This window comes from Ostrinia furnacalis, unplaced genomic scaffold (assembly GCF_004193835.3).
Source record: "Ostrinia furnacalis isolate ACB-3 unplaced genomic scaffold, ASM419383v2 OfSCF0299, whole genome shotgun sequence".
Classification (NCBI taxonomy): Eukaryota; Metazoa; Arthropoda; class Insecta; order Lepidoptera; family Crambidae; genus Ostrinia; species Ostrinia furnacalis.
The window spans coordinates 50,979-63,552 of record NW_021130538.1 but is presented as its reverse complement, the minus strand read 5'-3'; the positions used below and the strand labels follow the sequence as shown (position 1 = coordinate 63,552).

Sequence of the window (12,574 nt, the reverse complement as noted above, 5' to 3'; positions counted from 1 at the left end):
ACTGCGCTGTCCTATGCATGACATTGACAGTGGGGCGCCACCGTCAATACCGGATCGCTAGTTCCGATTTTTGCCATGTTGGAAACCATATAGTTGAACGATGGTAGCGCCCCCCTGTCATTGAGTTTGGTGGGACAGTTCAGCGTGGGTCATCTATACNATTTACCTTAGCTAAAATTATTTTATTGACAGTTGCCAGAAGACAGCCCGTACTGTGCAACGTGCGACATGCGCTTCTTAACCACCGAAGCGCTTCGGAAGCATGTATCCGTGTCTCCCTGCCACGGGCACCCGGCCGAGGAGCCGTTCAAGCCCGGCAAGCGAGCAAGACTTGACGAAAACGATGCTGAAAGTACGAAGAAGAAAAGCGTTACGTGTGAGCAGGTCAGTAGCAGGAGCCTTCGATGTCTAGTTAAAGCCCGGTCTGTGAGCAATGCTCAATCTATATATATAAAAGAAAGTCGTGTTAGTTACTCCACTTATAACTCAAGAACGGCTGAACCGATTTAGCTGAAAATTGTCAGGGAGGTAGTTTAGAGCCAGGAGAAGGACATAGGATACTTTTTATCCCGTTCGAAATTAAAAAAAAAGTCTGCTTATTTATTGCCATTAAGGCGGAACAAAGTTCGCCGGGTCAGCTAGTACTCAATATTTTATTGCATCAATTATGTACTTAAAATTAGAACATTATGGGCCCTGTAGGGCACGGCAATTAGGAGAGAGGAGCCGCCCTAGATCAACCGAAAGATGTATCAGAAGTTAGAATTTGTAAGTTAGCACGTAGAATTTTGTCCAATGACCCCAAGCTACCCATCCTTATCGCTCGCGCGTAATTATATTGCTGTCGCGACTGTGCGACGCCCGCAGTGAGTGTGCGAGCGCGACAGCAACATAATTACGCGCGAGCGATAAAGATGGGTAGCTAAAGATTATTTATTGGTCGTATCGAGCAGTCTGGAACGCATTCTCTCAGCGGTCGCAGGATTTTTATACTTAAGTACACAGATGGCCCGCGTCCCCCTTTAAAGGTCTTTGCGCCTCCTCTGGGAGGCGCGCCCGCCTCTTTGAGAACCAATGGTCTAAAGCAGTGGTTCTTAACCTTTAATTTACGAGGGGACATTTTACCAAATTTCTGTCATGTCAGGGACCACTTATTTTTTTTCAAATCCCTATGAAAGGGGAAGTCGATTTCTCGCCCACTGTGCGCCGTTTGCGTTGTATTGACTCGATTCATCACGTCAAGTCACTTGTTTATTACGATGTCTTCGTGGCTTGGAATGCCTCCAGGGACCACCAGTGGTCCGCGGACCACCGGTTAAGAACCACTGGTCTAGAGCCTTCAATATCTAGCTAGATTCAAAACACATCTCCGCTCCGCTCCGCCATGGTGCATACCAGGTCTAAAGCGACTAGAAACAGTAGGATGCTGAAAATGTGAAGAAAAAGAGCGTCACATGCGAGCAGGTAGGAGCAGGAGCCTTTGAGGTGTAGAGATTAATTGAGACAGTGCCAAAATAGTCAAGTCAGTGATGTTTATATTTATAATGACGTGATAGAGCATATAAATCCGGTCTCGCTGAAATTTTACTTATATTATCCAGCTTCTGGCTTAAGGGGGGCAAGACAGATATTTAGGTCAGATATATTGACTTAGTTCTTTCAAATCGACTTCCAAAAGGAAGAAGGCAGCTATGCTATGCTTCGTGGGAACAAGTCCACATTATAATACAGCTCATTTGCAAATAACTTCGTTATGTATTGTGGGTTTAGGCAAGGGGCTATTAGTAGACTGACCTGGCTCATTGTGTCATCAGACTGTAGTCTGTAACTCGCCTATAACCTGTCTGACACTGTCTGATTAAACCGTCTCGACCAGAAGGGCGCGCAATCCTCATTACGCATTGGTTCCTGAAAACCAGCTTCTCGGCATGACGTTTGTGTCATGTCGCGATTTTTGCTGAGCGCCTATTCAGCATATGTTTTTATTTATTTTTTATGTTTACTTACTCTTGCTTTGTATACCTTAAATTGTGCTGAATATAGACATTCTTATTCTATTAGACATTTTATCAGCAAATGCTAAGAGTAGACGCACACCGTTGATTTTTCGTCGGCCGATAGTTTAGTCGGGCAGTTGATCAGTATGGGCATGTATGGGAGTGCGCACACTACGCCGATTCGATTTGGCCGATTCTTCATACAATTTGTTGGCGACAGACCTTTTTTATATGCGTTTTTTGTATTTTTTCTTTTGGAATGTTTTTTATATTTTGACGCTTTGTTTTTTTACTTTTTGACGGCAGTTGTTCATTAAACATCATTAGACAAAGACGTGTTTCAATATAGTAAAAAGTGAACATCTCCAAATCAATTAAATATATATAAGGTATAGTAACGGGCACACCCGGTGCCCAACACAATTTAAAATCGAGCACAACTATCGGCCAACTAAAAATAAATAAACGGTGTGCGCCTACTCTAATAGTTATTATTTTCCCACAGTGCGGCGAGGTCCTGGAGTCCATTCGGCGGTACATCAGCCACTTCCTGGACAAGCATCCAGGAAAAAACCGGACCCAGTTCTCGCAGGGACCCAACCAGTACATGTGCGAGGTCTGCGGCCGGGTCATGCAGGTCAGTGCTTGTATACAGGGTGTTGATTTTAATCCCAGTCAGTTAGTGGTGCCGTATTTATTTAGGTGATCTATTATGACTTACATAAACGCATTATCCACAAAAAAAATACAAACGAAAGTAGAATTTGTAGCGAATGTTTTCGGTCCCCGCCGCCACTGGACTGGTGTGGTGAGCCCACTCGTAACACAAGTTTATTTAGCTTACTACGAGAGGCTAACGGGACTATTAGTAATTTGTGCAGTACAAATTGCTAATAATTTTTTTTTTTAATAAAAAAAGGCATAGATATAAGTTGCTTACTTTGGGGCTAGCTGGCGCTTTGTGAAATAAATAAAATAATAAATAAGTATCTTTGGACAATCTCACACAGCGCCATCTAGCCCCAAAGTAAGCAATTAATATGCTTGTGTTATGGGTGCTAGCTTAACGGATATACTACATATATACGTTTTTTTTTTAAATACATACATATTATACGTAGTAACACCCAGACCCGTCACAGAAATTAAAATTCATCATTTCAATTTCTGCCCGGCCGGGAATCGAGCCCGGGACCACTCGGCATAGTATTCCCTTCCGAACCACTACACCAAACCCTTAGGGGTGGAGTTTCGTAAAATCCTTTCTTAGCGGATGCCTACTAGGGTGTCCCGTCGTTGTATGGGAAAAAATTTTTTTTGAGCTACGGTTGCGCAAGAGGTATCAAAAGTAGCGTTTTGACATATAGATTACGATTAGCATTAAATTTAATGAGATATCAGTCATCTTGAGGCCTCTACCTGTCCTTAAAAAAAATTTAAATTGCTATTTTAGGGGTTCCTAACATAAACTATTAATATTACAAAAATAGCGTTTTTATGAAATTTGAGGGTACACAATGAGTCACAGCAAGTTTTAAAATAGTTTAAAAACCAATAAATCCATAAATACTTTCAAAACAGAATTGGCTTTTTGACCAGAATTAGGCATTTACGCGCGCGTTTTTAATGTATTCCTAATTAATCCATGGGTCAGCCAAGATATCGATTTAATTTGAGGATACTCAATTCCCTTCTCACAGCAGGTTAATAATTTTATTACGCTATTATAAAACAATGATTGGCATCTCTAAGTGGAAGCTAACAAAAATAGCAGTCAATTTTAGAAAATCAACCATAACTTGAAAACCATTTGTCCGATTTCATTACTTTTTTATTTAAATGATAGCTCTACGTGTGCGCTTGATATTTTGTNATTTGTGCAATACAAATTGCTAATAATCTTTTTTTTAAATAAAAAAAGGTATATATAGCCTGACCAGGAACATAAAAACCCTCGCCATGTTGCGGAAAACTAATGGTACTAATTTCTTTAAATGGCAACAATAACTGAAAACTTCATTGACATGTCACCTTGCATGTCAGTCTATTGCTGTCAAAGTGTAAACAAACTTTATTTTAAATGTGCGCAATTGATTTTGTGAATTATATTGCTAAAATCTTTTTATAGTCGTGAAAGAAAAGTGGTTCACAATGTGTTAAAGTATTTGTCGAAGAGAAATACTAATGGTTCGGACAATATTTTCATTGAATAATGTTTTCGACAAAGGTTGTCAAATTGACTGACATGTTTATCGTATAGTACAGTCCACTATGAAAATTAGCTGTGGTTTGTTTCAACTACCTATTTTAAAGTTTTTTAATTTTATGGAATTGGGAAAGAAGTACCGAGTTTGAAGCGTTCGCGTTCATGAGCAGACATTGCAGTTGAATATTCATGTTCTGAATTTGATTATTGATGAATAATAAAATAAATCCTACTAACTCGATTGATGGTTTCATTTAATTTATTTAAACCAGGTTACCTATAATAATATTGTTTCGTTAATTTATGAAAATACCAAATTAGCCCGTAATTCTGAATCCTGATACATAAAGTTAGCCTATTAATTTAACACAGGTACGACTGTACTCAGTGTTGCACTATCAAATGCAATTGACGCGCCTCTATGCCAGGGTTTTTATGTTCCTGGTCAGGCTATAAATGGAATGGTGAAGTCAGAAATTTGATATCATAATTTTAATATTTTTAATTTTCATACAAAATAAATTTTATAAAATCCGATTTGTCATTTACTTGGAGGCGCTTTGTGAAATAGTCCAAAAGTAAAACAATTTTGGCAAAATATGTGAAGTTTAATTGGTACTCTGTGTGTTATAGAATGCTGTTTGTTTTCCTACAATAAAATAAAATAATAAAGATTATTTATTTTCAGAACGTAACAACCTTGCGGGAACATTTGCATTCTCACACCGGCGCGCGTCCCTTCGCTTGCGAGAAGTGTGGCCGCACCTTCGCGACCAAGCAAGCGCTGTCCGCGCACATGTAAGTATCATCACATCATCATTCCAGCCACAGGACGTCCACTGCTGAACATAGGCCTCCCCCAATGACTTCCACATCGCCCGGTTGGTAGCGGCCTGAATCCAGCGCCTTCCTGCTACCTTTGCTATGACGTCCACTGCTGGACAAAGGCCTCCCCCAAGGTGATCCACAATGAACGGTTCTGCGCTGCCCGCATCCAGGCTCTTCCCGCGACCTTTACCAGATCGTCGGTCCACCTAGTAGGAGGCTTGCCCACGCTACGTCTTCCAGCCCGTGGTCGCCACTCGAGAACTTCATCGTCAGGGCCTTTTTGCCCGTGGTCCCTGTAATAGTTTGTTCATTTCAGCCGAAAGACGTCCACTGCTGGACAAAGGCCTCCCCCAAGGATTTCCACAAAGACCGATCCTACGCCGCTCGCATCTAGACATCCCCCCTGAAAGTGCCACGGGAATTATTTTACCCGTTGTCCCTGAATTTAGTATAAGCCAACTAATTTAAAAATATTTCTCGAGTATTTTTTGATAAGGTAATCGACGGACTAATTCAAACTCAAACTTTTTAACCATGGAAAACCTCCTATGGTCCGGTGTCCCTCATAGTGCCCAGGATTTTCGAAGATAATGGTTGATAGAACTAACCACTGACCTCTATACACTGGGCAGGCTAATTTTGAGTGCCAAAAACTAATTTTGACGTACATTGTATGGAGTAACCATAGGAGTAAGCGAGAAAGAAAATCACTAATTTTAGTTCCATGGACACTCGTATCTGCCTACAGTATGGCCTACTGCACTAAAATGGCAAAACTGACCGAAATGACAGCAGCCAGTCCAGTGTGTATACAGTGGCCTAATTCACGTATTTTGACGGATTTCGTCCCATTGAAAAACAGTTCTAAATCCGTATTCACAAGGGTCATTTCGATAGAACGATTACTCGATAGGATCGCATTCAGCGATTTGTTGTCGTTGAAGTTTTGTTACGTGAATAATGCTACAGAGGGCTGAGTATGAGTTTTTTTTTAACGCGCGTCAAAAAATGTCATTAAATGTATGACGGATTGTACAGCGCCCCTAACGGGAAACTTTCAAAAACTAACATTTTCATGCATTTTTTACTCACACTCAGCCCACTGGTCAGTGGAACTAACTCATGAGCTATGATACTAATCACCCTATATATTTGTATGGCAGGCCCGACCACACGCAGTCTCGTCGCTGCCGAATATGCGGCAGGGAATTGGCTTCCCGCGCTGGCCTTCAACGACACGTTGCGGTGAGTACTATAATATTTTAATATTCGTTTCAGTCAAACGACGTCCACTGCTGGACAAAGGGAGGCCTTTGTCCACAGTGGACGTCGTTTGGATTAGAGGACACCAAGGATTTCCTCAATTTACGGTTCTGCGCTGCCCGCATCCGGATGTTTCAGATCCACTATAATTTAAACATGATGAACATCGTCAGGTCGTTTATAAGTCTATAGTCTGGTCTGAGAGCACGTAGAATTTTGTCCAATGACCCCAAGCTCGCACACTCACTGCGGGCGCCCGTCGCACAGTCGCGACAGCAATATAATTACGCGCGAGCGATAATGATGGGTAGCTTGGGGTCATTGGACAAAATTCTACGTGCTCACAGACCGGGCTTTAGCACTTAACTGACAGTGCCTTAGATATGGGAGCGTCACGGGAGGGGTCATCAACATCATCATTTCAGCCATAAGACGTCCAATGTTGAATAAAGGACGCCCTCAAGGATTTCACATCGCCCGTTTGATAGCGGCCTGCATCCAGCGCCTTCCTGCTACCTTTATGAGGTCGTCGGTCCACCTTCTGGATGGTAATCCTACGCTGCGCTTTCTGTTTGCGGTATGTGGACTCCAGAACCTTGTTGTCCTACGGGAGTGGTGATTTTGACATATTATGACGTACAAATCTGAAGTACGTACAAAAAACTTCCGTGACGCTCCCATACCTCGGACACTGACTTAGGTAAACTATGTCCTATGTCCCCTAGATGGGGCCGAGGGCGTCCACAACAGTCCTCCATCGCGTTCGGTCTTGAGCTTCGTGTTTGATCTCGCTCCAAGGAGGGTTTTCGCGTATGAAAGATCCGCTAGATGGCGGGACGTGGATGTGGGGTCTGACTGCTGCGTGATTGGTGGATTTTGACATATCTGTCAATGTCATGTCAAAAATAACCAATCATGCAGCATTTGGACCTTGCGTCTACGTATTGCCATCTGGCGGATTTTTCATACACGAAAACCCTCAGTCTTGTCGATTTTCTTCGCCTCGTCTGCTATGAGATTCTCTTGGGCCGAAGATTAAGCGATGTTCTGACTCAGTTAAGCGCCACAGCTTAGTTAACTTGTACGTTCCTGTTTATGATTCACTATTTATGGATAGAATCAGATAATAGTTTTTATTAGTGATGCAACGAATACTACTTTTACGAATACGAATATTAAATCTACTATTCGGCGAATACGAATCCGAATATCTCTACATAGTCATGAAATCTCATAAAAACTGTTTTTATCATGGTTAATGTTTTAGTAATTAAAATTTACAAATGGCATTTTTTTGGTATTGTATCACTTTACTTTGTAACTAATACAATCGACCTGCTATTGACTGTCAAATTCCGAAAGAGAATTTATTTACTATAGCCTGACCAGGAACATAAAAACCCTGACATAGAGGCGCGTCAATTGCATTTGATAGTGCAACACTGAGTACAGTCGTACCTGTGTTAAATTAATACTCAATAATAGTATCAGGATTCAGGATTACGGGCTAATTTGATATTTTCATAAATTAACGAAAAAATATTATTATAGGTAACCTGGTTTAAATAAATTAAATGAAACCATCAATCGAGTTAGTAGGATTTATTTTATTATTCATCAATAATCAAATTCAGAACTTGAATATTCAACTGCAATGTCTGCTCATGAACGCTTCAAACTCGGTACTTCTTTCCCAATTCCATAAAATTCAACACTTAGAAAGTGACAAAAAACTTTAAAATAGGTACATATAGGTAGGTAGGTATAGGTTGAAACAAACCACAGCTAATTTTCATAGTGGACTGTACTATACGATAAACATGTCAGTCAATTTGACAACCTTTGTCGAAGACATTATTCAATGAAAATATTGTCCGAACCCTTAGTATTTCTCTTCGACAAATACTTAACACATTGTGAACCACTTTTCTTTCACGACTATAAAAAGATTTTAGCAATTTAATTCACAAAATCAATTGCGCACATTTAAAATAAAGTTTGTTTACACTTTGACAGCAATAGACTGACATGCAAGGTGACATGTCAATGAAGTTTTCAGTTACTGTTGCCATTAAAAGAAATTAGTACCATTAGTTTTCCGCAACATGGCGAGGGTTTTTATGTTCCTGGTCAGGCTATACTTTGTTACACACTGACCGGGGTTTTCTCGTCGTGTCGCTGTGGCTATAGTGTTCGGAGACACACGTGTGTGACAAAATTTAAAAAAAGTAGGTATTCGTATTCGTAATTATTATTTCACCGAATACGAATATTCGGTAAATGACTACTATTCGGCGAATACGAATATTCGTATCCGTTGCATCACTAGTTTTTATGTCCCACAGATCCATCTAAACGCAAAGCCGTATTCGTGCGAGCCGTGCAACAAACGGTTCTGCAACCCTTCAGCGAAGCGGGCGCACATCAGGCATTTCCACATGGGCGTGCCCTGGCCCAAGAAGCGGCCGCGCGACCAGCCTGCATCAAGGCAGAGGGGCGGCACGGTGAGTCTTATGTCAGAAATTATAGTCACATGTCAAAAATGACAGATCCCTATTCAACAATGACAAATTCCTGAACTATCCGTCAAACGGAGAGGCGACATAGTAAGTTCACTAGCTGACCATGAAAAATGTCGCTAGTTTTGTGACACCATCGATAGTAAAAGTATCGATATCGATCGATAGTGTACTAGTGTTGAGATACCATCGATAAAAAATGACACACACTAGTGTTGACACCATCGACAGAAAGTGACACCACCAAGTTTTACTAGAAAAATGACACTAGTATTGGGACACCATCGATAGTTCCACTATAGATGAATGACATTAGTGTTGGGACACCATCGAAAGTTATACTTTCGATTAATGACACTAGTGTTGTGACACCATCGATAAATGACACTAGTGTTATGACTCTATTGATGAATGACACTATCGATAAATAACACTAGTGTTGTGACACCATCGATAGAAAGTGATATTAGTGTTGTGACAGCATCGATAAATGACTAGTGGTGTGACACCATAGATAAATGACACTAGTGTTGTGACTCCATCGATAGTCTTTTTATACAAATATGAAACTATTGTCGATATTTTTTTTTCACGTGAAAATGTCGATAGTAGACTATCGATAAACGACACCAGCGTACACAGCTCCACCATATAACCGCCACAAGCGGTTCTGCAACCCTTCAGCGAAGCGGGCGCACATCAGGCATTTCCACATGGGCGTGCCCTGGCCCAAGAAGCGGCCGCGCGACCAACCCGCCTCCAGGCAGAGGGGCGGCACGGTGAGTATTGATATCAACAATGACAGATCCAGATTCATGTCAAGAACGTCAGATGCACAAAACGTCAGAATGTCAGACATGTCTGTTTCACGGAATGCCATTTCAAACCGGTTTGAAATGGTCGCGTCATGTGTGGTCTCTCAACGGAATCTATGGCAGAAACTTAGATGCAACTCAAAAGTAACTAGAAGTTGCAGTTTAGTTGCAATTGCGTTTCAGTGTTCTGGAATTTAGGAAAAGAGGTGGCATGGTAAGTGCACGAGTGTTCACTATCGATAGATGACCATAAAGAAAGACGCTAGTATTGGGACACCATCGATAATTGACCACGAAAATGTAACTAGTGTTGGGACCATCGTGAAAATACTATCGATAAACTAGTGTTGGACCACCCATGGTATCCCAAGACACCAGATGATATTATCGATACTTTTGACACATAGGAATACTATCGATAGTGGATTAATAGTGTTGGGACACCATCGATAAATGACACTAATGTTGAGACATCGATAGTATCAAACAACACTATAGATACTTTTGACACGTGGAAATATCGATAAACGACACAGAGTACACAGGTCCACCATCATAACCGCTACAAGCGGTCCTGCAACCCTTCATCAAGCCCCACATGGGCGTGCCCTGGCCCAAGAAGCGGCCGCGCGACCAGCCCGCCGCCCGGCAGAGGGGCGGCACGGTGAGTCTACCTGATCGGGCCAACTGCGCACCTCGCTGGAATGCGACTCTCCTCGCGTTTGCCCCGTTCCGTACCAGAGCGGATGTGACGTCACGGCCGCCAGATGCGCAGTTACTCGTCTGGGTCGTAATGTCAAAAATCTGATTTGCACAAAACGTCCGATTTGCAGAATGAGGGCTATCGTTTTTATACTTAACAGTTGGCACCCCTGGCGATCGACAGGACCTTACTCTACAGTGGCGCCATCTTGATGAGTGCAATTGCGATAGTCCTCCTACCACTTTAGTGCTCACCAGTTGGTGCCACTGTCTTCGCTACTAGCAAGTGACAGGACCTTACTCTACAGTGGCGCTAACTGGTGAGCGCTAAAACGATAGCCCTCATTCGCAGCTTTCATTTCGCACCGCCCCCTAGGTGAAGAGAAGAGGCGACACGGTAAGCTTACTAGTGTTGGGACACCATCGACTATTCCCACCTCTCGTTACCACCGCTGCAACTGCTGTATAGCCAGGATCTTCAGCTTGGCCGCCAACAAAAACCCTACCAATGAAATCCAGTCTCGGGAGAAAATTAAACTGTCATTCATTGGACCCACAACGCTATTAATCATAGAACATAGGAAGAAATAATTTATAAGCAAATAAAGAATTTGAATTTGAAAACTATTAAGGCCAGTGTCCATCAAGGCGGAGCGAAAAAGTGTTTTGAATAACCAATCAGATTTCATTTTGTCAAATTCATTTATTCATTGGTTTCATATTTATTCATTTCATAATCATATTCATTGGTGAAAACTGAGCCTCATCCTTAGAAAATAATATAACTCATAGTATGGTTTCTTTTACAGTTCCGATCGGACGTCGACATTGAAATGGACGAATTGAACACAGAAGAATAAATTAAGAGCCCGTAGCAGGCCAAGTTTGGTCGGCTTCTAAAGGTCATAGCAGACTTATCAACTTTAAAAAATTATCGCTTTTCGCGAGCTGTCAACCGCGAGGCGAGGCGTTTACGTTACGGTGCGGGGTGGCGTTGCATCCCTTTCCGGGTCGATAAGTGTGCTCCATCCTTAATTTGTACGAAGTATTAGCCGATAGAATAGAATAGATCATTTGGCAAATGTGCTTCAAGTGCGGCCTTATTACAATGTAATATTGTACATTTTCTTTGTTTATAGAAAAATAGGTTGTAAATAAATATACTTGAATTTTAAAAAGCTATTTTTAGGGTTCCGTAGCCAAAATGGCAAAAACGGAACCCTTATAGTTTCGTCATGTCCGTCTGTCCGTCTGTCCGTCTGTCCGTCTGTCACAGCCGATTTACTCGGAAACTATAAGTACTACAGTGATGAAATTTGATGGGAATATGTGTTGTATGAACCGCTACAAAATTATGACACTAAATAGTAAAAAAAAGAATTGGGGGTGGGGCCCCCCATACATGTAACTGAGGGATGAAAATTTTTTTTCGATGTACATACCCGTGTGGGGTATCAATGGAAAGGTCTTTTAAAATGATATAAAGTTTTCTAAAAAACATTTTTCTTAAAGTGAACGGTTTTTGAGATATCAGCTCTCAAAGTCGTAAAAAGTATGTCCCCCCCCCTCTATTTTTATAACTACGGGGTATAAAATTCTAAAAAAAATAGAGGTGATGCATGCTAATTAACTCTTTCAACGATTTTTGGTTTGATCAAAGTATCTCTTATAGTTTTTGAGATAGGTTGATTAAATTGACATAATAAGTTTATTATATTTGCTGCTACGGAACCCTTTGTGCGCGAGCCCGACTCGCACTTGGCCGGTTTTATTATTTACAATTATTATTTACATTATTAAAATCGTATGTACACAAAACAGTTAATGTTTTTTAAATATTTACTAGGAATAACCAAAGCAGACACATAAAAAATTTAAAACAAATATTTTCCTTTAAGGCCAAAAAAGTTATACACAGCAACAAAAACTTTTGCTTAACACTAGTATCTAAAAATGTAATTGTAAAAATTGATAGACCAATACTGCACTATTTTAAACATCAATGATCAAGTGTTGAATTGTATATGATCCTATACATCTATAAAAGCGAAAAGTCACTGATTGACTTACTCATCACGAAATCTCAGAAACTACAAGTGCTAGGAGTCGCAAATTTTGCATGGGGGTTCCTTTTAGAACGTAGGTGCTCACTAAGAACGGATTTTACGAAACTCCAGCCCTAAGGGGGTAAAACGGGATCGACGCGTACGAAGTCACGGGCGGCCGCTAGTATAACAATAAAAT

At 41.1% G+C, this 12,574-nt stretch overlaps 1 protein-coding gene across 1 annotated transcript; it reads left to right on the top strand.

The window, feature by feature from the left end:
• The first annotated feature begins 197 nt into the window (after positions 1-197).
• On the top strand, positions 198-11,487 carry LOC114358762 (zinc finger protein 99-like). The gene is made up of 6 exons (XM_028312810.1): positions 198-384; positions 2,503-2,634; positions 4,892-5,001; positions 6,195-6,276; positions 8,640-8,798; positions 11,140-11,487. Exons 1-6 carry the CDS (start codon positions 229-231, stop codon positions 11,188-11,190), a joined length of 690 nt encoding a protein of 229 aa, XP_028168611.1. The 5' UTR covers positions 198-228; the 3' UTR covers positions 11,191-11,487.
• Positions 11,488-12,574: the final 1,087 nt, after the last annotated feature.